Source organism: Mustela nivalis, assembly GCF_964662115.1.
Source record: "Mustela nivalis genome assembly, chromosome: 15".
Lineage (NCBI taxonomy): Eukaryota > Metazoa > Chordata > Mammalia > Carnivora > Mustelidae > Mustela > Mustela nivalis.
Genome location: NC_139034.1, coordinates 4874883 through 4900852, shown reverse-complemented (window position 1 = coordinate 4900852; position 25970 = coordinate 4874883). Strand labels below are relative to the sequence as shown.

At 38.2% G+C, this 25970-nt stretch overlaps 1 protein-coding gene across 2 annotated transcripts in view; it reads left to right on the top strand.

Moving 5' to 3' along the window:
- Positions 1-1669: 1669 nt before the first annotated feature.
- ZDHHC20 (zDHHC palmitoyltransferase 20) overlaps positions 1670-25970 on the top strand; it is a 70791-nt gene continuing 46490 nt past the window's right edge. The window contains exon 1 of one of the 2 annotated variants that reach the window (XM_082701684.1): positions 1670-2038. In XM_082701684.1, the coding sequence (XP_082557810.1) occupies positions 1702-2038 (337 nt within the window). In that variant the 5' untranslated portion in view covers positions 1670-1701. The remainder of the gene's footprint in view (positions 2039-25970) is intronic. The other variant, XM_082701685.1, reaches the window with a different exon arrangement.

Genomic DNA, 25970 nt, shown 5'->3' with positions numbered 1-25970 from the left:
TTAGAATGGGACCTTATTTGCAAATAGGATCTTTACAGATGTAATTAGTTAAGATGAGGTAATACTGGAGTAGGGTGGACCCTTAATCCAAAAGAGAAAAGACATAGAGCTATAGACACAGGAAGGGAAAACATCCTGTGACAGTAGAGGCAGTGATTGGAGTGATCTAGCTGCAAGCCATGGAATGCTGAGGACTGGAGGCTCCTACCCGAAGCTAGGAAATGGGCAAGGATTAACCCCTATAGTTTTCAGGAGGATAGCCCTGCTATCTTCTTAGGACTTCGAACCTTCAAAACTGTGAGATAATTTTCTGTTGGTTAAGCCATCAGTTTGCGGTACTTTGCTATGGCAGCTCTAGGAAATTTATAAATGTATTATAAACAAAATGGCACAACAGAAATGAATCATTTCCAGATTAAGAATGGCTGTTGGAAGGCATGGCACTTGTGCTGAACTTTAGTAGGATGATTTTTATATACATAGATGGCAGGAAGGGAAAAGGCTTTAAGTTAGGGTTTTTGCGACTATCCAAATTCTAGCCTGAAGCCTAACCCTCCCAAGCATCCTCTCTGGAAAACAATCGGAATTTGATCCACCGTAATGCCTTTAACCTACTGTCAATTTCGCCCCTCACATGACTTTGAAGACACGAAATCTGGAAGGACAAAATGTTTCATACAACCTTTATTATTTCTAACACTGGTGTGCTGTGGTTAAATATTATTTGCTTTCACTACCTTTATATCACACTATAAAAGGGGGAAATCCCCTTCATGAAGATGTTAGTGAGCAGCAGCTAATTAAAATCTCAGTCTAACCGGAAGAGACCTGAGACTGGAAATGCAGCTTGGAATTATTTGCAATGCTTCTGACTTTGTATTATGATGTCTTCACAGTGATGTTTTTAGGCTGTTATGACTACAGGCATTATTTAGCAACATTCTCCAGTTGTAAATAAACTCGAAATTTCATCAGTCGTTTGGGGGGCAGGGAGAGGGTTGTTGCTCCCCTTCTGGGTTTCAAATCAAACTGACGGACACTGTGCTCCCTTCGGCAGCACATACACAAACTGACAGACATCACATGGCTTCCATCCTAAATCACGGACTTCTACCATTTCCATCTTTGAAAAATGATAGCCTCCTGGGTGTCCCCGGGGCGCCTCCTCCGCCTGGGGAGGAAAGCTCAGAAAGGGGTTTCTTCGGTCAGTTCCGCCTGAAACACGGAGCAAATTACTGCAAAGAATAGGGGTTCTGAACCTGAGATGCACATTCGGAATCACTGGAGGAGCTTATTAACAATATACATTCCTTGCCCGCACGTTGGATGGGGCACGGTCTGGCCCTGTTCGAAAACGGGCCCCAACTGGTCAGAGGCCGAAGGACCCCAGGAGAACAAGTTCTGTACGGAGAGGCCAAGGCCCACGAATCAGAAAAGGAGTCCTTTCCAGCAGCCTCCCGACGGGAGACGCTATCCGCAAAAGCCCTTCCTCTCCCAGTCAGCCATCGAGGAAGTGTCTTTCGTCGCGTAGCCCACTCAGTACTCGGTTCCTCCTCTCCTCTCCCATTCCGCCACGCCCCAAGAGCAGTTCCCAACGGAAGCCCCGCCCCCACGCCCGGGCCCCGCCCCCGGAGGCGCGGCGCGGGCTGCGGCGGGCGGAGGCGGGGAGGGCGTGGGCGTGGGGGGAGGGGGGGCGGTGGGATGCAGGGCCGGGGCGGGACCTGGCCCGACGCGGCGAGGGGAGGAGTCGTGAGGGGGACTCCCGTCTTCTCTTCCGCGGGCTCCGTCTCGGAGGCGGGGCACCTGGGCAAGGAGCGGCCCCAAGCGCCGGAGTCGCCGCCGCCGCCGCCGCCGCCGCCGCCGGGCGCCTGGCGCTCCCCTCTTCAGTGGGGCGCTGGGTGCAGCAGCCGCCAGCGGAACATGGCGCCGTGGACATTCTGGCGCTGCTGCCAGCGCAGCGTGGGTTGGGTGCCGGTGCTCTTCATCACCTTCGTGGTCGTCTGGTCCTACTACGCGTACGTGGTGGAGCTGTGCGTGTGTGAGTACCAGGAGGGGGCCGGGCCTCTGCGCCCCGCCGGCCTGCGTCTGCCTTTGCCGGGCCGCGGGGGTCCGGCACAGGCCCGGGGGGAAGCAGGCCGCCGCGCTCGTGGCTTTGTCACGGTGGTGCGGCGCGGTGCGGCGCGGCGCGGCGCGGCCCGGCCCGGCCCGGCCTTCGGGCGTACGCTACACCCCGCGCAGAGCCGCGCTGCTCGGGCCGAGGTCCCAGCAGAGCAGGGCGGTGATAGCGTGCTGGGGTCTGCGGCCCCCCGCGGGCATCTCGTTCTTTGAGGTGGATTGCTTTGAGACGGGTTGTCCTCGAACGGAGGAGACGAGCCTCCTAGAAGTTGTGTGTGTGTGTGCGTGTTGCATTCTTTGCTTTGTTAATGTGTTAAAGAAATCTGTTCCTCCTAGATCGCCTCAACAGCGTGAGCAGAAAAGCGTGTTACCTGAAGAGCCGGCTGGTGGGTGGGGGAAGGCAGGTGGTCTTTTCGTTGTCGCGTGCTGACGGCCTGTTAGCCATAGAAGACAGAGCAGCACCCGCTTCTGATGTTTGGTGGCACTGACCCATTTTCAAGTTCATTTCTTTCAAGTCTGAATCCAGTAACTTATACAAAATGTCATGTTAACACCGAAAAGAATGAGTGGGATGACCTATAGGCCGATTCTCTTTTTATCGTGGCTATTTATTATGGAGGTTTATATTTCTTTCATCCTCTGATTTTAAGGTTTTGTTTTGTTTTCGTGACTGCCAATTCAGTTTCTCACCAGGTTCCCTGGAGTAAGAAAGGAGTAACACCACAGTACACTTCAAAGATTTAAGATACAGATTTGAATACATAGCCGTTGAGATTGAAGGAAATTGGTTGTCCTCAAAACATTGTTTGAGGGCTCCTGCTTTGTTTGTGCTAGTGATTGGTTGCTCTGCCTTAAGTTAACTGTTCATAGGCTTTGAGTGTGCAGCTATTTTAGGGTTATTCTAGCCTTCCACTTCTGTGTAGATCTTCCTGTCAGTTGAGAACCAAATGGTAAGTGGTGTTTGTAAAAGCAGTCCCTTGGTATCCCAGAATGGTTTCGTTTTCATCTCCAGGCCACTGTTCTCTAAAGGACGCTTGTTATATACACTTAAAAAATAAAAGAGCCACCAGAGGTATATGGATACTGATAATATGAAATGAAAAGTAGTTTGCCGCCCACTCCACTTGCAAGTGGCAGAATCTGGACTTCTTCAGTTGTGGGTAGCTCTGGATTTGTACAACTGTCAAAGACTTGGTTAAAACAGTTCTGCACATGAAAGAGAATGCTTTGGCTCAGAATGCTTGAGAAGAGGAGAGGTTTTCAAATGAAAATAATCACCTTCAAGAAAATTATATTGTACCTATAGGATATTTAATTTTAAGGAAAACTATCCCAGCAAATAGGCCCAGAATCAATTAGTTGTGGAATACATTTCCACATAATAGTGGAGTTAATCTGTTGAATGTTATTGAATAATGTTTGAATCAATGAAAATGGACTAGATTTAAGTATTTCTTGAAGTTGCTTCCAAAAAATGATAGTGATCATAGGATTCTCATCATTTCATGATGGTACTTGATTTTATTTACTCTGAAGTGGGTATTTATTACAAAAGTTGTCTCAGTCTTATTTAATTCTTATTTAATTTGGAAGACTGTTCCTACTCTATCTTAATTACACAGTGGTTTTGAAATAAAGCTTCTGAAGAAGCACTAAAAATGTGTGTTTATGTTCACATTGCACAGCCTAACCTATAGAAGGTTTTTGTCAAAAAAAAAATCAAAAGGTGAGGTTAAACCTAAGGGAAATGAATATGAATATGGAAGTGCTGTGTGCTAGTGGGGATGGAGGGGACATTTTATTCATTCTTTTCTTTAATCCTCATATCTCGGAGCATAGGTATCTTCTACAGATGTAGGAAATGAGACTCTGAGCAAATAGGTCCTTGTTAGATCACACAATTATTGAGAGGCTATTGTACTGTTTGTACCCACATCTTTACACTATACGTGTAACTTTTAGTGAGTCACTGGAACTGTAATTGTTCCATGATTGGAGGTGGGTAATAGGTGGGGTTAAGTGGTTCCCCTTTTTGGAGATCATGACTTCAATTAGGCATTAGGCCCATCCTTTAGAGATCATACCCCAGAATTTCATTAAATTAAAACATTCTGCAACAATTAAGGCCCAATGCTTGACAGAATTTTAAAATATTTAGTAGTAAAAGGTCTTAGATAGGGCCTTGACTTAATACTTCTAAGTTATCTGAGGTTAACTAGGGAAAATTGGGAAGTCTGCAGTATTACTGGACTCTATGAATCAGCATAAAGGCTCATTCACTTTCTTTTCTTCTCTCTTTTTTTTAAAGGTTTTATTTATTTATTTGACAGAGATCACAAGTAGTCAGAGAGGCAGGCAAAGATGGGGAAGCAGGCTCCCCGCTGAGCAGAGAGCTCAATGTGGGGCTCAGATCCCAGGACCCTGGGATCATGATCCGAGCCAAAGGCAGAGGCTTTAACCCACTGAGCCACCCAGGCACCCCAAGGCTCATTCACTTTCATAATAAAAGTATCCTTTAAGCTGCTTTTATATGTTTATCTTTTCATAACACAGATTTTGATTTTCTCCCGAGATTGCTATTGAAACATACAAATTTATGGGTGGATTGACCAACTTTTACACTTTGGTCAAGATGGTTATTTTGGAGGAAAGTGCTAAATTTGGGGTTTTGTTTTTGTTTTTGTTTAAGACTTTATTTAGGGGCGCCTGGGTGGCTCAGTGGGTCAAGCCTCTGCCATCAGCACAAGTTATGATCCCAGGGTCCTGGGATCGAGCCCCACATTAGGCTCTCTGCTCAGCCGGGAGCCTGCTTCCCTGTCTCTCTCTGTCTGCTTCTCTGCTTGCTTGTGATTTCTCTCTGTCGGATAAATAAAATCTTAATATATATAAAAAAAATAAAGACTTTATTTATATATTTGACAGACGGAGATCACAAGCAGGCAGAGAAGCAGGCAGAGAAAGAGGAGGAAGCAGGCTCCTTGCTGAGCAGAGAGCCCGATGCGGGGCTCAATCCCAGGATCCTGGGATCATGACCTGAACTGAAGGCAGAGGCTTTAACCCACTGAGCCACCCAGGCGCCCCTCAGGTTTTCATCAGGACATCTTCTTCAGGTTATTTAGAGTTGTCAATAGTAGACGTGTACCTCTTATTTGACGTGTGGAGGATCTTAGAGATGATCTAATCCATTTATTTTACTTCTGAGAAAACTGTTGTGTGAAGGAGTTATGTGGTTTGCCTATGGATGGATATGCCTCATCTCTTCAGAGAGACATATGTAGAGTGGAAGTATGACCACTGAGGCCATATAGCTAATATTTCTGTGTCTCCTTCATAATTTCTTCAAATTTAGAATGAGACAGGATAAATAGCTTAAATATCAGCATTGAGCACAGTGTCTTGCCAGAGTTGATTCCAGTGTTTTTTATTGGTTTCAAAACAACCAGCTTTTGATTTCATTGATTTTTCTTTTCTTTTTTTTTTTTTTTTTTTAAGATTTTAAGATTTTATTTATTTGACAGAGACAGCTGGAGAGGGAACACAAGCAGGGGAAGAGGGAGATGCAGGCTTTCTGCTGAGCCGGGAGCCCAATATGGGGCTGGTATTACAACTGGAGCCTAAGGCAGATGCTTAACAACTGAGCCACCCAGGTGTCCCTCATTGATTTTTCTCTATTATTTTGTTTTCCTTTTTACTGATTTCTTGTCTGATAATTATTGTTTCTTTCCTTCTTTTACTTTGGGTTTAATTTACTCTTTTTCTAGTTTCTTAATGTGGAAACTGAAGTCACAGATTTGAATCCTTTCTTGTGTTTAGTCCTACAAATTTACTCGTAAATACAGCTTTATTCACATCCCATCAGTGTTTACATGTTTTTTAGTTTCATTCAATTAAAATTATTTTCTAAATTCATTTTGGATTTCGTCTTTGACCCGTGGGTTATTTTAGTAGTATGCTAATTTGCAGTTATCAGAGGATTTTCCAGATACCATTTTGGTACTGATTTTGAATTTAATTCTATGTGGTCAAATAATGTTGCATGACTTGAGTCCTTTAAATGAGTAAATTTTTTGTTAAAGATTTTATTTGACAGAGACACGGCAAGGGAGGGAACACAAGTAGGGAGAGGAGGAGAGGGAGAAGCAGACCTGCCAAACATGGAGCCCAATCATGACCTGAGCCAAAGACAGACACTTAACAACTGAGCCATCCAGGCACCCCTAAATTTTAAGTGAGTACATTTGAAAGGACTTGTTTGATGGCCTGAAATGTGGTCTGTAGTAGAAACATTTCATGTGTATTTGAGAAAAATGTATTCTGTTGTGAATATATTTCACAGCAATGTATTTTGCTATTTGTTGTTGGGTAGAGTTTCTGTTATGTCATAATGTGCCATAGATGTCAAGGCAAGTTGGATGACAGTGTTGTTCAAGATTCCTATGTTCTTGATGATTTTCTTTTCTTTTTTAGGATTTATTTACTTATTTGGGAGAGCATGAGCAGAGGGTGGAGTGGCAGGGGGGAAGGGCAGAGAGAGAGGGAGAAGTAGTTTCCCCCAGAGCAGGGAGCCTGATGCTGGGCTCAGTCCCAGGACCCCGGGATCATGACCTGAGCCAAAGGCAGATGCTTAACTAACTTGAGCCACCCAGGCACCTTGCTGATTTTCTGTTTGTTCTATCGATCAGTTTTTGGGAGAGGTATGATTATAATTATGGAGTTGTGTCTTTCTCTTTGTAGTTCTGTCAGTTTTGCTGCATGCATTTTGTAGCTCTGCAATTAAGTACTTACAGTGTTTAGGATTATAGTGTTCTCTTGGTGAATTGACCCTTTGTTATTATGAAATGACTTTCTTATCCCTGGTGATATTATTTGCTTTGAAATCTAGTTTGGCAGATATTAACATGTCCACTAATCTTCCTTTTGATTACTGTTAGCATGGAAGGTCTTTCTCTGTCCTTTTATTTTAACTTGTTTGTATCTTTATAATTTAAAAGCATTTCTTGGGGCACCTGGGTGGCTCAATCAATTAAGCATCCAAATGTTCGTCTCAGCTCAGGTCTTGATCTCAGAGTTGTGAGTTCAGCCCTATATTAAGCTCAAGCTGGGCATGGAGCCTACTTTAAAAACAAAAGCAAAAAACAACATAAAAATTATAAAATATTAATAACTCTATACTTAATAAAGAAATTCAGTTGGTAATTCAAAAAACTTTTTTTTGTTGTTGTTGTTGTTGAGGACAACAGCAGGCCCTGGTAGCTTCACAGACAGATTTTTCAACATTTAATAGAAAAAACTCATAAGCAGACTATAGTTAGGTCTTGCTTTTTAAATTCAATCTGAAAAATCTGTGGCTTTTTTTTTCCTTTTTTTCTTTTGTTTATTGAGTTATAATTGACATATAACATATTAGTTTCAAGTGTACAACACAGTAATTTAATTTATAAATATACTTGGCATAATTAAATAAAATAATCACCACATAAGTCTGGTTAACATCCATTAACCACACATAGTTTCATGATTTTTTTCCTTGTGTTGAAAACTTTGAAGATTTACTTTCAGCAACTTTCAAATATACAACTGTATTATCAATTATAGCATAATCTCTTTTAATTGAAGTGTTCGACTGTTTATATTTAATGTAATAATTGATAAAGTTAGGTTTTATGATTCTGTTTTCTCACCTTTATTGGCTTATTAGTTGTAACTCTGTTATTTTAGTGATTTACTTTAGAGTTTATAGATTGCATCTTTAATCTATCATAATCTATCTTCAAGTGATACACTACTTCGCATATAGTACCTTATAAAAGCACTTTTCCAATTCTTCCCTCCAAGTCATATATGCTGATTATTATACAATTTTTCTATTATAAAGCTCACTGTATTGCTATTTGTTTAAACCGTGTGTTATCTTTTTAAAAGATTTAAATAATATGAAGACAAATCTTATATATTTACTTATGTTGTTACCATTTCTGGTACTTTTCTTATTTTATAGATCCAGATTTCCTTCTCATGTCATTTCCCTCTGCCTGAGGGCTTTCTTTAACATTTATTATAAGGCATGTCAGTTGGTAATAAATTATTTCAGCTTTTGTATGTTTATAAGCATTTTTATATTATCTTTTAAAAAACTTTATAATGTATAATTCACATATCATAAAATTCACTCATTTGAGATACACAGTGCAGTAGTTTCCAGTGAACTTAGAAAGTTGTGCTGTTACAATACTATTCATTTTTGGGCGCCTGGGTGGCTCAGTGGGTTAAGCCGCTGCCTTCATGATCTCAGAGTCCTGGGATCGAGTCCCACATCGGGCTCTCTGCTCAGCAGAGAGCCTGCTTCCCTCTCTCTCTCTGCCTGCCTCTCCATCTACTTGTGATTTCTCTCTGTCAAATAAATAAATAAAATCTTTAAAAAACAAAACAAAACAAAAAAAACAATGCTATTCATTTTTAGAACATTTCAGTCACCTTTATCAGATCCCTCATGCCTAATAATGATTAATTCGTATTCCCAGCCCCAGGCAACGTCTAATCTGTGTTCTGTATCTGTATGCCTTTCTTGGACATCTCATGTACATGGAGTCATACAGTAAATGGTCTTTCGTGTTTGGTGTCTTTTACATGTTTTTGAGGTTTCTCTGTTTTGTAGCATGCATTGGTCTTTCTCCCCTTATTCTCTACTTCACATCTATTTTGTATTTTTATGTTTATAAAATATATTTATAGCTTTACTTAAGAATCTTATTTCTAGGGGCTCTTGGGTGGTAGTTATTAGGCTTCTGCCTTCAGCTCAGTTCATGATCCCAGGGTCCTGGGATCCAGCCCCGCATTGGGCTCCCTGCTCAGCAGGAAGGTTGCCTCTCCCTCTCCCACTTGTATTCCCTCTCTTGCTGTCTCTCTCTGTCAAATAAATAAATAAAATCTTTTAAAAAAATCTATTATTTTTAGTAAGCCTCCACAAACCATTTGTGCACTGAATTAGAATGTAAATAATAATTATGTACTATTTTGTTATATCACATTTAAGTGTTTGAAAAATCCTGCTTCTAAGATTTCAGTATCTTTGGGTCTTGCTCATCTTTGCATCTACTAGAGAGTCTAATTCCTAAAAGCATTCAATTAATAGGTGTTGAATTGAATAGAATCATACAGTCATAAACTCACTTGTGAGTTTGAATATGTTAGAACAAACATCCACAATAACAGTATTGAATTATGATTACCAGACATATATTTCAATAGTCTTCAGGGTTAAAGACTAGATGATCTTGCTTATTGGTTATGGAGTCTTTGTTTTGGATGATGAAACAATGATTCTTTGAAATTGTACTGATACTATTTAGAAAAAAAAAAAATCTGGTTCCCTATATCTCATCCCCAGTGGTTGACATAATTATAGGAAAAATTAAGATGTGAGTTAGGATATTGTTTAAAAACCTTCTTATTTTTGGGGCGCCTGGGTGGCTCAGTGGGTTAAGCCGCTGCCGTTGGCTCAGGTCATGATCTCAGGGTCCTGGGATCGAGTCCCACATCGGGCTCTCTGCTCAGCAGGGAGCCTGCTTCCCTCTCTCTCTCTCTGCCTGCCTCTCCATCTACTTGTGATTTCTCTCTGTCAAATAAATAAGTAAAATCTTTAAAAAAAAAAAAAACCTTCTTATTTTGTTATTTCCTATCTGTTTTCAGATGCTGGAGTATAGTAATTTTCTATATAACTTGCCTTTGAAAGCTATAGTGCCCTATAAACCCTTTAATTGCATTCTATAATTATCCCAGCTTTCTTTCCTTTTTTTTTTTCCTAAAGGACAGATATATTTTTTTTTGACTGCCGGTGAATTAACCTGTTCTTATATTATTTTCTTTTGATACCAGAAAGCAAACTGATCTGAGAGAGCTCTATAAATAAATACCCAAAAATCCAACCCAAGTGAACAAAAAGAGCTTTTATATTTTCTTCCATATAAACTGAACCCTCTTTGGGTCTTCACTATTTCTTATAATACAAAAATATATGAAGGAAAAGGGGCTGGACAAGTTAGAAACCATGGCAGACTATTTGGAAGAAGACCATTTTGTCCTAGTGATACAAATAAAGGTTTCCTTTTCCCCTGGCCTCTTCTATTTTGTGGTGACGATATAGCAAGCTAAACTCCAGATTAAGCCTCTATTTGATATCTCTACTTGGATTTAATAGGCATCTCAGACTTACCATGTCCAAAACAAAAACTCCTGAATTATTTTTCTCTTTGCTCACCCCCCCCACTACCTCCTACTCCAACTCAGTAAATGAGTTTCATCCTCCTAGTTCCTTGGTTGAAAAATCTTCCCATTACCAATTAATCAAGAAATCCTGGCATTAAATCCAGCTGCTCACCACCACCACGGTAACTATATTCATTCAAGCCACTATAATCTCTGTCTTGTGGCGCAGACTGAGAAACGTAACCACAATAGTTTGTACTTCCTCCCATCAAGACAGGAAGTCTTTTTGCCCTCCCAGTGAATCTGAGTTGGCCTTGTACTTCCTTTGATCAACAGAATAGAATTGCTTTGATCAATAGAATAGATGGGTGAGATCTGGAGCCTAGGCCTTAAGATATAGCATGGAGCTTTGGCCTTAACTCTTGAAACCAGTTGCTATGTAAGGGAGTCCAGACAGACATACGGAGAGAGACACCCAGTAAGACAAGCTAAGTGCCAAAGCCCCTTATATGTGAATGAGGCCATCTTAGAGTCTCCTGCCACAGTTGTGCTGCCATTTGACTATAGTTAGTAGAAAAACAGTCCAGCTTATCGTAGTCTGAACTGCTGACCCAGACAATTACAGGAAATAATACTTGGTGGTTGTTTAAAGTCATTGAGTTCTGGGTGGTTATCACATTATATCATTGTAGTACTATAGTCTTATATTTTGTTTCTCCTTCCCCACTCCACTCCCATCCTCCCCCTGTACCCTTTCCCTAGAGCAGCCAGAATAGTTCCCTTTAAAATCAGTACCAGATTGGTCATTCCTCTTCTGAAAACCTTGGCTGGCTTCCTGTTTTCTTCAGTGGAACACCTACAGTGCTTACCATGGCCTCCTCCCCTCATTACTTCTCCGACATAATTTCCTCTCCAATCTTCCTTTGTTTCTACAGTTGTCACAATGGCCTCTTGCTATATTTTAATACTTGTTGATTGATCTTCATAAATTATTTAATCTCTCTTAACTTGTTCCCATGCTATAAAATGAAATAATACCTGTCTTACAAAATAAAGTTTTTAGCAGAGTAGGCTTTCAAATATTACTGGAGATGGGAAGAAGATTTAAATGGCCACTAGCATATTTTTTCTTGTCTTCTTTTTTTGGTAGGAGTTTTCTTTGTTTGTTTCTTTATTTTTAATTCCTAGTTTGTTTTTAAACCTTCCCTTCCTGTCTTTAGTGAATGAAAGCATATTCTCATGCAGTCTTTTTTTTTTTTTAAGTATATTCTTAATTGGCTGTATTTGGAGATCATATTGCAAAAGCATGTGCCTATTTTGCATGAGCTGCTGGTTGTGTTCAGATTATGTGTGTGGGAGAGTATGTTGTTTGAGGGAGGGAGGGCTTCACATGATGTGGGATTTTAAGAAGATTAACACCTGACACTATTCTTATAAGCATATAAGCTACACCGATTTAGGTATTGCTGAAATATGCAGCACATCATCTTAAGCAGATGGGCACCTACACTTAACTGAAATAGTAGGTCACAAATAATGGTGATTATAGTTTTATGGAGAATAGATTTCTCTAAAATAGAGGTCCATATTCCTTGATGCTAAAGGTTGTTTAAAATTGTTTTTATTTTTTAAAATATTTTATTTGTTTGAAAGAGAGAGTGTGAGTAGGGGTGTGGGGAAGCCGGGTTGGGCAGAGGAGAGGGAGAAGCAGACTCCCCACTGTGCAGGGAGCCCCATATGGGGCTTGAGCCCAGGACCCTGAGACTATGACCCGACTAAAGGCAGATGCCTAACCAATTGAGCCACCCAAGCAGCCCTAAAATTGTTTTTAAAACATTTCTGTTTTCTGCGTTTTCTCACTCTTTCCCATGCTTCATTATACTTATTAATGTGGACTTAGGCCCACCCAATTAAAATCATAGGAGGAGTAATTTTTTATTAACCTACTAATTGAACAACATGTAAAAATACATATGAGCTTATTAACTGTGAAGTCTTCAGGGAAGCTTTTGAAACATTATTGTTTAAATTACATGAAAAGGATATCATCAGCACCTGATGGAAATAATAACACCAAAATGTTATTGCATGTGTTGATTGGATACGTCACTAGTGTGAATTTATACTGTTTTTTTCTTCTTCCTGTGTGGTTCTTATTTTTCTGTGGATAACTCATATACTTTTTGCAAGTATTTAAAAAGGAGAAGTGGGGGTCATGGCTATGACAAATACCATGTGCACAAAAGCGGTAGCTTCCTAACAGTATATTGTGTCTCGAAAATGCAGCAAGAATCTTTTAAAATCCAAGACAAGATTATTACTCCTCTCTACAGCACCCTCCAGTGGCTTTCCTCTTTGCTCATAATGAAATCCATAGTTCTTTCTGCAATCTCTAAAGCCCTAAATATACTCTGATCTGCCACTAATTTTGATTCATCTCTTCCTATGCCAACTGTGCTACAGCCCAACAGGCCACCTTGCTTTTCCTCTATCAGGCCATGCATGGTCCCACTCAAGGACCTGGTTACCTCTCAGATTCCACATGGCTAGTTCTCTCCACCTAGATTTCTTTTAAAATACTGTCAGAGAGGCTTTTCCAGCTATGCCATGTAAATAAAATAAGTACTTCCTCTTTCACTTTTCTCCCTACCCTGCTTTGTGCTTACAATGTTCTGGGTGCTGTATTTGACACTAGGAATACAAAGATGTATAAATGTGCATGGTCAAATGCATTTAGACTTCATATAACAGTCCCTATTTTTAGTATTATAGTGTTCATTTGCATAGTACCTTTTATTTTTAAATTCTAGTGTAATCAACATATAGTGTTTTATTAGTTTCAGGTGTACAGTATAGTGATTCAACAGTTCCATGTATTACATCATCAAGATAAGTGTACTCTTAATCCCCTTTGCTGATTTCACCCATCCACCCCACCCACCTCACCTCTGGTAACTTGTCAGTTTGTTCTCTGTAGTTAAGAGCCAGTTTTTCAGTTTGTCTCCCTTTCCCGCTTTGTTCATTTGTTTTGTTTCTTAAATTCCACATATGAGTAAAACCATATGGTATTTGTCTTTCTCTGGCTGGCATATTTCACTTAGCACTATAATTTGTAGATCCATTCTTGTTGTTGCAAATGGCGAGATTTCATTCTTCTTTATGCCTGAATAATATTCTGTTGTAAATGTATATCACATCTTCTTTATCTGTTCATCTGTTTACACTTGGGCTACTTCTATACTTTGGCTATTGTAAATAATGCTGCAATAAACAAGAGTGCATATATCCCTTCAAATTAGTGTTCTCATGTTTTTTGAGTGAATACCCATCAGTGTGATTCCTGGATCATAGAGTTCTATTTTTAATTTTTTGAGGAATCTCCATACTGTCTTCCCTGAGGGCTGTACCAGTTTGCATCCTCACCAACACTTGTTGTTTCTTGAGTTTTTTGTTTTAGCCACTCTGAATGTGCAAGGTGATATCCATTGTGGTTTTGATTTGCATTTCCCTGATGATGAATGATGTTAAGCATATTTTTGTGTGTCTGTTGGTCTGTTCATGTCTTCTTCCCATTTTTAACTGCACTATGTGTCTTTTTGGTGTCGAGTTATAGAAGTTCTTTATATATTTTGGATACTAACTTGTTATTGGATATATCATGCGTGAACATCTCCCATTCAGTAGATTGTCTTTTAGTTTTATTGGTTGTTTCCTTGCTGTGCAGAAGCTTTTTATTTTGATGAAGTCCTATTAGTTAATAGTTTATTTTTGCTTTTGTTTCCCTTGTTTCAGGAGACCTATCTAGTAAGAAGTTGCTATGGCCAATGTCAAAGAGGTTTACTGCCTGTGCTCTCTTCTAGGATTTTTATGGTTTCAGGTCTCAGCATTTATGTATTTAATTCAGTTCGAATTTATTTCTGTTTATGATGAAATAAAGTGGTCCAGTTTCATTCTTTTGCATGTGGTTGTCTAGTTTTTCCAATATCATTTGCTGGATGGATTATTTCCCATTGGATATTCTTCTCTGCTTTGTTAAAGATTAATTGGCCATATAATAATGAGTTTATTTCTGGACCCTGTATTTTTTTCCCATTGATCAATTTGTCTATTTTTAGGCCAGTACTATACTGTTTTGATCACTACAGCTTTGTAATGTAACTTGAAGTCTGGAATTGTGATACCTCCAGTTTTATTTTCTTTTTCAAGATTATTTTGGCTATTTGGGATCTTTTGTAGTTCCTTCCATACAAATTTTAGGATTGTTTGTTCTAGCTCTGTGAAAAATGCCCTTGATATTTTGATAGGGGTTGCATTAAATGCGTAGATTGCTTTATAGACTTTTTTTTAAAGATTTTTTATTTATTTTTTGACAGAAGGAGACACCGCGAGAGAGGGAACACAAACAGAGGGAGTGGGAGAGGGAGAAGCAGGCTTCCTGAAGAGCAGGAAGCCCGACAGGGAGCAGGGAGTCTGATGTGGGGCTCGATCCAGGGACCTGGGATCATGACCTGAGCTGAAAGCAGACACTTAATGACTGAGCCACCCAGGAGTCCCTGATATAGACATCTTAACAATATTTGTTCTTTTGACCCATGAATATGGAATGTCTTTCCATTTCTCTTTGTGTCATCTTCCATTTCTTTCTTCAGTGTTTAATAGTTTTCAGAGTACAAGTCTTTAGTTAAGTGTATTCCTAAATATTTAATGCATATTACAAGTTTTAAGAAGCCCTTCTGTAACTAAGTATCTGAATCTGCTTAGCCTAGTACTTTTCTAAACTTTTTTTTTGCCATGATATTCTATTTTTCATGAAATACCTATTTAAATCCTTTTAGATTTAGACAGTTGTTGATCTTTGGGAACAAAGCTCCCAGTAGTGGTGTTGGGGAGGAATGGGGAGCAGATCAGTTCTGAAGGGACTGTGCCTCTGAAAAAAGTGATGTTACCAGTAGATATGAGGGGTAATAGCTGATTTCATCTACTAACCTTTTGTTATTTAATTCATCATTATTTCTATAAATGGAAGAAAAATCATTATTTCTATAGATGACAAAAAGGTACTTGAAAAATCCCAACATCTATTCCTAATTTTAAAAGTCTTAATAAAATAGGAATAAGTGATTTTTGAACAAAATTGCACACACACAAAATTCCTGATCAGTTTCCACTAAAACCAGAAACAAAAGATGTTTATTACCATGGCCATTGCTGTGTAACATTTGTACTGTATTAACAAAATCAATTACGATATTCAATCAAGAGAAAATAATTAGAAGCCTAGGAAGGAAAGGGGTGGAGGAAAGCCATTTCTATGTATAAATTATGTGATAGTATATCTTGAAAGCCAAGAGGATCAATAATAAACAGAATACCTAAACAAAAAGGATTGAGTAAAATTAACAGACAAAAACCAGGATACAAAATTAGCAAACAAAAACCAGTACTTTCTATATATACATAATAAAATGTTTGAAAACATGGTGGAAGAAAAGTCTCTGTTTCCAGTAACATCAAAAAGATAAAAATACTTAAAAATAAACTTAAGATCTGTAAGAGGAAAACATTCTTGAAAAACACAAATGTAGACTTGAACAAGTAGAAAGACCTTGCACATTTCATGTTCATGGATAGAATAACTCAACATTACAAAGATTTCTCTTCTCCCCAAGTATAAAGTATAAATGAGTTCTATTCCGAATAAGTTTTCTTTTTTCTGGCACTAGAATTTGATGCTAAAAGTTATAGGGAAAAATAAACAGGAAAGAATCAGGAAACCTCTGAAAAAGAAGTCAGAAAGGAGGCAAAGGTTATCCTACCACATTTTAAACCACAAAAACTGTGTAATTAAAACTGTTGGGGGCTTATGAGAACTGTCTACTTTCTGTTTAGTTTTGCCCCAAACCTAAAACTTCTCTGAAAAATAAAGTCTGTTACAAAAACAATAGTATGTTATGGTGTGTGGACAGACATATGGCCAACGGGACAGAACAGAATGTCCAGAATTAGTAATTTTAGAAATTTAAAACTTAGTAAAAGTAGCATCTCAAATCATAGAGGAACAGATGGAAAAACTGAATAGATATTTGGTAAGAGATGAAATCAGGTCCATACCTCATATGATATTCTAAAAATAAACTACAAATTGATAAAATCTTATTTTTTCTTCTTTTCTTTTTTTTTTTAAACTTTTAAAATAATTTCAGGGGCAACTGGGTGACTCAGTGGGTTAAGCCTCCACCTTTGGTTCAGGTCATGATCTCAGAGTCCTGGGATGGAGCCCGCATCAGGCTCTCTGCTCAGCAGGGAGCCTGCTTCTCCCTCTCCCTCTGCTGCTCTGCCTGCTTGTGCTCTCTGCAGGGAGCCTGCTTCTCCCTCTCATTCTGCCTGCTTTTCTGCCTACTTGTGACCTCTCTGTCAGATAAATAAATAAAATCTTTAAAAAATGAAATTAAATAATTTCAGACTTTTGAAAAATAATATGTAGACTTTTCATATATCCTTCACCCTGATTCCCTAATATTATTTGTATACATTCTTTGTTGTTCATTCTCTCTCTGAAACAGTTTGAGAATAAATTGCAGATATAATGTCCCTTTACCAGTAAATACCTCCGTGGTATTTCCCAAGAACAAGAATGTCTGTCAGTTTAAGCTTCTGTAAAAGAATACCACAGAGCAGGTAGCTTATAAACAACAGATACTTATTTCTCACAGTCCTGGAATCTGGGAAGTCCCACATTAGGGCACCAGCATATTTGTTGTCTGGTGAGGGCCCGCTTCCTGGTTCTTAGATGGCCATCTTTTCATTGTAACATCATGTGGCAGAAGGGACTGGGGATCTCTCTCTGAGGTCTCATAAAAGGGTACTAATCCAATTTATGAAGGCTTCACCTTCATGATCTCATCAGCTCCCAAAGGCCCCATCTTCAATACCATCACATTGGGCATTAGGATTTAACATAAGAATTTTGGAAGGGGACACAAACATTCAGTCTATAACAAAGAACATTTTCTTATATGATCAAAGTACAATTATCACAATCAAGAAATTAGCATTGGTAAAATACTACTCTAATCTGTAAGTCTTATTCAGACTTTACCAGTTGCCCCACTAATCCCTTCTGCTCCACAGTCCAGCCTGTGATCACATACTGCAGTTAGTTATCATGCCTCTTTAGTGTCCTTTAATCCGAAAGAGTTCCTCATTGTTGCCTTCTCTCTTGTGACCGTAACAATTTTGAAGAGTACAGGCTTCTTATGTAAAATGTCTCTCACATTAGGTTTGTCTGATGTTTCCTCGTGATTAGATTCAAAGTATACATTTTTAGCAAAAATACCACAAAAGTAATGCTCCATCATTGAATGTACGATTTCTAGGACTGTTAACTTCAGTCACCACTTCAGGTGGTATCCACCAAGTTTCTCCATTCTGCAAAGGTATGATTTTTTCTTTGTAATTATTAGGTATTGTGATAGACTCAGATGTACCACACAGATCCTTCATGGAAGGACTTGCTGCTCAATTGTGGCAAGTACAGTCAGTGGACAGCTTTTAGCTGTTAGCTCTTTCAACATGACTAACTTTCCCCCAAGGTCACACCCTTCCTGTGCCAGCCCGCATGCAGTGCCTGAGTGAGAAGGGGCCTGGCTGCTTTAGAGCTCTCTGCAAGTTGGCCAAGATTTTGATAAGCCTGCACTGCAATTAGATTTCCCTTTAGTACATAGCTCATACCCCAAACTCTCTCAGCATCTGATTCCAGAGAACCCAACCTGAGACAAGTGTCTTTGTGGGGAAATACTTTGAGACTCCGTAAATCTGTTCCTGATTACTTGAACTTACTCTTTTTAGCATTTATTGAGGATTCTTGCTTGAAACAGTTATTGTTTGGGTTGTCAAATAGTAATTTTTCTAATTCTATGATTTTGTCTACATTTTATAGTTAGAATTCCACTGTAAGGAAGAGCTTTCCCTTTCAGTCATTCATTTACATCGCATGCTGTTGTGGATTCTATTTTTTATGGATTATGATCTATCATTTATTGCTCAAATTGTCCCAGATTTGGCCAGTAGGAGCCCCTTCAGTTTGGTTTCTGTATCCTTTTGACATGTTCCTATCATTTATTCCTTCCTTACTTTCTGGTACCACCAGATTTTTCAGGCTTATCTGATACTTTTCCCACGCTGCAATCTGTAATTTCAAAATGGACCACATATGCATGTAAAAAACAAAATCATTCAAATACTACAAAGAAACATGTGTGGATGATCTTATAACCAGGGAGTGAGGAAAACCCAACAGAAAAAATGGAAAAGTGACATAAACAATTCACAAAAACAACAAGTAAGAATATCTCATAAAACACATGAAAAGATGTTTACTCTCCTGTAGAACATGCAAAGTAAAATTACCCCAAATTTGGAATTACATTCCAAACAAAATGTTTGGAAGCACTTTATTGGATAGACGATGGAGAAACAGGCAGTCTGATGCATTGCTGTAGGAGTATAAAATGGTACAACTTCTATAACAGGGATTTGGGAAAACCAGGCAAATTAACTTTTGGTCCAGTAATTTCACATTAGGAATCTACACTGAGAATAAACTTCCACAAATAAACAACACATGTATAAGGTTATTCATTGCCACATTGTTTATAGCAGTAGAGATTGGAGATGACCCAAATGTCTATCAATAGAGGCCTGATTATATAACCGGAACACCCACACAATGGAGTACTGTGCAGTGCTTTAAAACAGTGATTGTCTCTATGTACTAATATGCAGTAATGTCTAAGGTGTGGTGAGAAAAACAAAGTGTGGAATAGGTATATAAAGGAAGAAATTAGAAATATTTTATTTAATACGTTTATTTACTTTGCAGAAAGAATTAGGATAAAGCAAACTAATAAAAATGATTACCTTGGGTGAGAAGGTAAGAAAGGAAAGCTAGGCCTTTCGAGTACCTTTTTATATAGTTTTGACTTTTAAACCATTTATACTTTTTATATATTCAAAAAATATATAAAACAGAAGGAAAAGCAAATGTAAAATTTGGAATCATGAAACAAATGAACTTAATTTTATGTGAAGTTGGTACTATACATAGAGGAAAGAATTATTTCAAGTGACTTTTGAATATTGTACTCCTTAGTGGGATACAGTTTAAAGCCAAAACAAAACAAAATTTTAAAACTGCAAAGAAAACTTAAATTGGTACACAGTGTTTAAACTATTTTAGGTATACTTTAGGATAACTAAATAAGTAAATTAATTAGGAACTAAGATTTTCATTGTATGTAAATGCAAAAAGATACAAATATAATGCCTAAGAAATAGAAACTTTATAATGTTCTATTCTAATTTAAAGCACCATGTGAATATAAATAGGTATACAATACTACTACTGTCATCCCAAAGGCCTTAAAAGCACTGAAACTCCAGTAGTTATGAGCACCCCTGGTATTCAGTGGTTGGTTTCTAAGTATCATTAAGAGGAAGCAGATGCAGGGCACCTGTTTGCCTCAGCCCAGAGAACACATGACTCTTGATATTGGAGTCATGAGTTCAAGCCCCACACTAGAGGTAGAGCCTACTTAAAAAAAAAAAGCCTGGGTGGCTCAGCGGGTTAAAGCCTCTGCCTTCGGCCCAGGTCATGATCCCAGGGTCCTGGGGTCAAGCCCCGCATCAGGCTCTCTGCTCAGTGTAGAGCCTGCTTCTCTCTCTCTCTCTGCCTGCCTCTCTGCCTACTTGTGTTCTCTGTCAAATAAATAAATAAAATCTTTTAAAAAACAACAACAACAACAACAACAACCAATGCCCCTTGGAGAAATGGCTAATTTCAGGTCTGGAGGTGGGGAAAAATATAAAGTGAGCCTGGGATATCTTGTGCTAGACAGCAGGGAAGTGCTCCAAGACTTAATGGAGTTGATTCAGGAGGATACAAGAATCAGTTGAAAGAGCAATGACCAAAGATGAGACATTAGGGTGCCTGGTGGCTCGCTCATTTAAGCATCTATCTATCTGCCTTTGGCTCAGGTCATGATCCCAGGGCCCTGGGATCGAGTCCTACATTGGGTTCCCTGTTCAGCAGCGAGTCTGCTTCTCCCTCTGACCCTCCCCGCTTCATGCTCGCTCGCTCTCTGTAATAAATAAATAAAATCTTTATTAAAAAAAAGAATGAGTGTAGTTGATAATGCACATTAGATAAATAAAAATCCATAAGTTTCCCTATTGATATTCAAAAACAAACATTTAAATTTATTTGCTATGAGTGGAGTTGAATGTTATACCAGCATCCCATTCTGGAAATGGGTAATTAGAGGGAAATAATTAAGTTTTTGTGCTGCCTTTTTAGGAAGTAGTTGAGAGCTCTTTACAGAGGAATGCCAGCTTGAAAATGTAGAAATAAATAATAGAGGGTTTTTCATGGTGATTTTCAAATTATACAAAATAATTGATTCAGGAGGATTATTGGTGGATGCTAAAACCGTTGGGTGAAAAGTTTTTGGGGAAGAAGATATTCACATACTGCTGACATTTTACCCCACAAAAAACTTTGATTTTTTTTTTTTTTAATGATTGTTAAAGTGGAAAATGTACTTTTACAAAGGAGAGACCTGGTGGTCACCACCTTAAGTGATTGAAATGTAGCATCGCTGATAGTGACAAACCTAAATAATGTATCTCCCCATATGCTGAACAGTGCCCAGAATACTTTATACCTGTTTATACGTGAGTATTCTTATCCATTCTCACCCTCTAATTACATTCAAGCCTTTAGACTTGGAGTGGAATAATAGGAAAAGGAGTTTGGGGTAGGGGTCAGAGGATGAAGTCAAGGACACCAAAAAGAAACAAGACATCTGGCCTGTTCTTTTTAAAAAGGAACGGTCCTGTGAGATTCTAAGGAGATGGTAATGGTGCATTATTTTTGAGTCTCCCCAAATCACTGCATAAAAACATTCAACAACTTGAGTATCTACAACAAATCTAGTTTGCTAGAGAATGGGAATGAGTTTTAGACAACCAGGGTGACTACAGAGATGTCAACTTAACTCTGATATGAACATTAAATATGTATGTTCTTGTAGACCTTAGACCTATGAGTAATAGTAATAAGGAAGACAGGCTATATTTGGTAATGGATATATGATCTAACAAAGTAGCTATAGTATAGCTGTTACAAAATAGACAACAATGTAAAAAATTACTTAAATAATCATATTTTCAGTAATCATATTGGTCTCATTATTGAGGCTGTTGGGTAGGCAAGATGGGATAAAGAAAGTGAATAAAATCTGTTACATTATACATACCCATTATTGAAGCAGTAAAAACAAAAAGAAAAAAAATGAATATGATGTTCTAATTCTTCATCCTTTCTGTCCTTGAGAACAGGATTCTCAGTGGTAAGAAAAACAAAAATACAAACAAACCAAAAAAACCATACAATTAAAAGATGAATGATAAAAACTTTGCAAATTTAAATTTGAATTAATAGTATGAACTCATAAGATGTTTTATCTTTAAAAAAAAAGTATGTGTTATGCACATACATAGATAGTAAAGGGGTTAAAACTATTAACAGATAAATAATTTATGTAGAAAATTCCAGAGAATACACAAAAATACAACTAAAAACTAATAAGTGAATTTATTAACAAGTTCACAGGATACAAGATCAGTAAAACTCAGTTATATTTCTAATAAGAATTAGAAACTGAAATTTTTTAAACACAAAAATCATCAGAAACAACTACTTTAGGAATAAATCTAACAAAATACATACACGGTTTTGTGTATTGATGAGATAAAATCTGAAATGAAGAGATACACTGTGTTTATGGAATGGAAGACTGATTATTGTAAAGATGTCAGTTCTTTCTGAATTGATCTAGGGAGTCAACACAATCCCAGATAAAATCCCAGCAGGCATTTTTTTTTTTAAAGGAAATCAGTAAGATAAGCTTAGAATTTAAATGGAAATATAAAAGACCTAAAACAGCCAATACACTTTGAAAAGGAGCAAATTGGAGGACTCACGCTATCTGATTTCAAGATTTGCTAAGAACTACATGTAATCAAATCCTGTAGTATTGGGATAAGAATAGATATAAACATCAATAGGACAGAAAAGAGTTCAGAAATAAACCCTTGCACATATTAGTTTAATTTTTGTCAAAAGTTCCAAGGCAATTCAGTAGAGAAAGGAGTTTCAGCTAACAATATTGGAACTATTGGCCATCTATATACAATAAAAGTAATCTCAACCCTTTATACCATATTTTCAAAAATCAGCTTTTAAAATAGATCACATACCTAAATGTAAAACCTCTAAAACTTCTAAAAGGAAACCTGAGCAATTCTTTGTGTCTTTTGGTTGGCAGAGATTTCCCAAAAAGGACACAAAATGTGAACCATAAAAGAAAAAATTGATAAATTGGACCTCATTAAAATTAAATTTTCTGTTCCTCAAAACTCAGTGCTAAGTAAATGAAAAAACAAAATATGGACTAGAAGGAAGTAGTTGCAGAATATATTTGTTAAAGGACCATATCTAGAGTATATAAAGAGCCCACAATTCAATAATAAGGAAATAATGATTAAAAAGTAGCCAACAATTTCAACACACAACTTCACAAAGAAGAGGTGTGGGGATGGCCAATAAGCATGTGAAACAATACTCAACATCATTGGTCATTAAGAAAACACAAAATCACAATGAGATATCACTGTATATTTTTTAGAATAGCTAAAAATTTAAAGATCGACAGTTCCAAGTGTTGATAAAGATGTGAAGCAACCTGTAACTCATACATTTTTGGTGGGAATGTAAAACAATACAACAACTTGTGAAAAAAGTTTGGCTGTTTCTGATTAAGTTAAACATAAATCCAGCAATGTTATATCTATATATTTACCCCAATAATGAAAATATATGTCCGCCCAACGGCTTGTGCAGGACTATATATAATAGGCAAAAAACGAAAGCAAATGCCTTATCATTTGGTAGATAGCTAAACACGTTGTGGTACCTCCATACAGTAGAATACTATTCAGCAGTAAGAGAACAATTTGTTAATTAGAATTTCCAGTTCCAGGACAAGTGAATACATACTCTTCCTATTTTTTCTGGTAAGTACAACTAAAACCTTTGGATATTATGCATAAAGCAAGCATAAGACAATTTTGACACATGGAGAGAGAAAGGCAGATCATCTGGGGACCTTGGTACCTGAGAAATGGTAATGGTGGTGAATTCCCTGGGTTTTCTTTTTTGCCTCATATATCCTATCCTGCATGCTAGAGAAGCTGGCAACCTGGAAGTACCAAAGAGCACAGATGAAAAGCCCCAAGAAAGGCTGGTTTTCTTTAGTCAGTCAGGAAAGAAGCAACTTATAGCAAGACCAAACTAGACAGTGACTGCCCTACTTCAGCCAGAAACATTGGAAAAATGGCACTCTGTCCTCACTTTCTCCAGCAGAGGCTGAGTATGAGCTTAGACTTGCCCCTTGCTCAGCTGTAACAAGGCACTACTCTTGTATCTCCCCACTTTCCTACTGGGGTGGTGACAGAGAAGGTGAAGGCCTAGGCAGTGGGTAGACTTCCATTACCCGCCCCACCCCAGGCAATGATAATGCATCCTTCCCCATGTGGTATCAGCGAAGGCCTTGTGCAGAGCTCTTGTGTAGATCTTGCTCAATTCTTAAGTCCGTCTCTGGAATTTTATCTTTTTAGGTGGCTTTATAAATAAAACTTCAGGGGCGCCTGGGTGGCTCAGTGGTTTGGGCTGCTGCCTTCGGCTCGGGTCATGATCTCAGGGTCCTGGGATCAAGCCCCGCATCAGGCTCCCTGCTCCGCAGGAAGCCTGCTTCCCCCTCTCTCTCTCTCTCTCTCTCTCTCTCTCTCTCTGCCTGCCTCTCTGCCTACTTGTGATCTCTGTCTGTCAAATAAATAAATAAAATCTTTTAGAAAGAAAAAAAAATATATATATATATAAATAAAACTTCAGTTACAATTTCTATATAGTGATTGCATGTTTACTGGAAAGCTATTGATTTCAGTATACCACTACCACCTCTTATTTATAATAGTTTTTCAGTGGTTTTCTTTGACTATAAAGGCATATAGTCTTATAATTTGCAAATAGTGATATATTTGCTTCTTTTACATTTTTATACCACTAATGTATTTCTCAGAATTGTGTACCTTGTATAGTGTTTCCCAATCATTTTACAGCATGGCAATATTGAAAATTATATTTTTAATGTATATTAGCATAAATGGGAAATGCTTTGTGAGGCCAGAGGGGACCTGCCTGCTGACCTGAGATAGATTGAGAAGAAGTCCTATGCCTCTCTAAAACAATGCTTTAAAAAAAAAAAAAATCATGAACTTGCTTATTTTATTTCTTAACCATTAGTGGGACTACTTTCTGAGTGTTTCTCATTAAATTTTGCTGGTTTGGGGATTGAAGTAGATAAATTTTATTTTATTAAGGAAGCGTCTGGGTACTCCTCTGTTTTATCAACAGATTTTAGTCCAAAACGGTTATCGAATTAACAAACATTTCTGAAGCATTGCTACTGTATGCCAGGCTTTAGAACTAAAACAATGAATAAGGTGAGAGACACTATAGGAAAGAACACAAGTCCAGGTAGATTTGAGCTCAGATATCTGTCTACACTGCATGTACTAGTTCTGTGACCTTAGGCAAGTCATTTAATTATTTTGAGCCTTAGCTTACTTATCTGTCAAATAGAGCTAATAATAACTATTAGAGTTATTATTCTTTTTAAAAAAAATTTTTTAAAGATATCTATCTATCTATCTATCTATCTATTTATTTATTTATTTGACAGAGAGATCACAAGGAGGCAGAGAGAGAGGGGAAGCAGGCTCCCCACTGAGCAGAGAGCCTGATGTGGGGCTCGATCCCAGGACCCTGAGATCATGACCTGAGCTGAAGGCAGAGGCTTTACCCACTGAGCCACCCAGGCATCCCTAAGTTGTTGTTATTCTAAGACAGGATTCCACACTTTTGTAGTCCTGTAGGGTGAGACAGACATATTACCAAGTAATTGCACCAAAAAAAAAAAAAAAAGAGGTGGCATAGTAGAGATGGAAGAATGAACAGTGGCGATATAAATGAGTACTTTGCCTAAAGAGGGACTCAGGACAGTTTTACAGAGGTGACTATTTAAACTGGGCCTTGGAGGATGAGTAGGGGAGGCATAGCACCCATAAAACTGCTTGTTGCATTAAGGAAACTGCCATTTGTTCAGGATAATTGAACCACAGGTATAGGCAAATGACAGATTGGAGAGGTAGACAGATTGTAGATCATAGAGGGACTATAGTTGCTACCCTGAAGATTTTGAACTTTATTCTGTAAGTGACTGGGAGGTGTTGAAGTGTATTTAGCCATCGGATTTGCTATAATGAGGTGTATTAAGCTTATATAGTTGAAAGTCTCTTTAAAGACCCTTAATCTCACAAAATAAACTGAGGGTTGCTTGGGGGTGGAGGGGTAGGGAGAGGGTGGTGGGGTTATGGACATTGGGGAGGGTATGTGCTATGGTGAGTGCTGTGAAATGTGTAAGCCTGATGATTCACAGACCTATACCCCTGGGGTAAATAATACACTATAT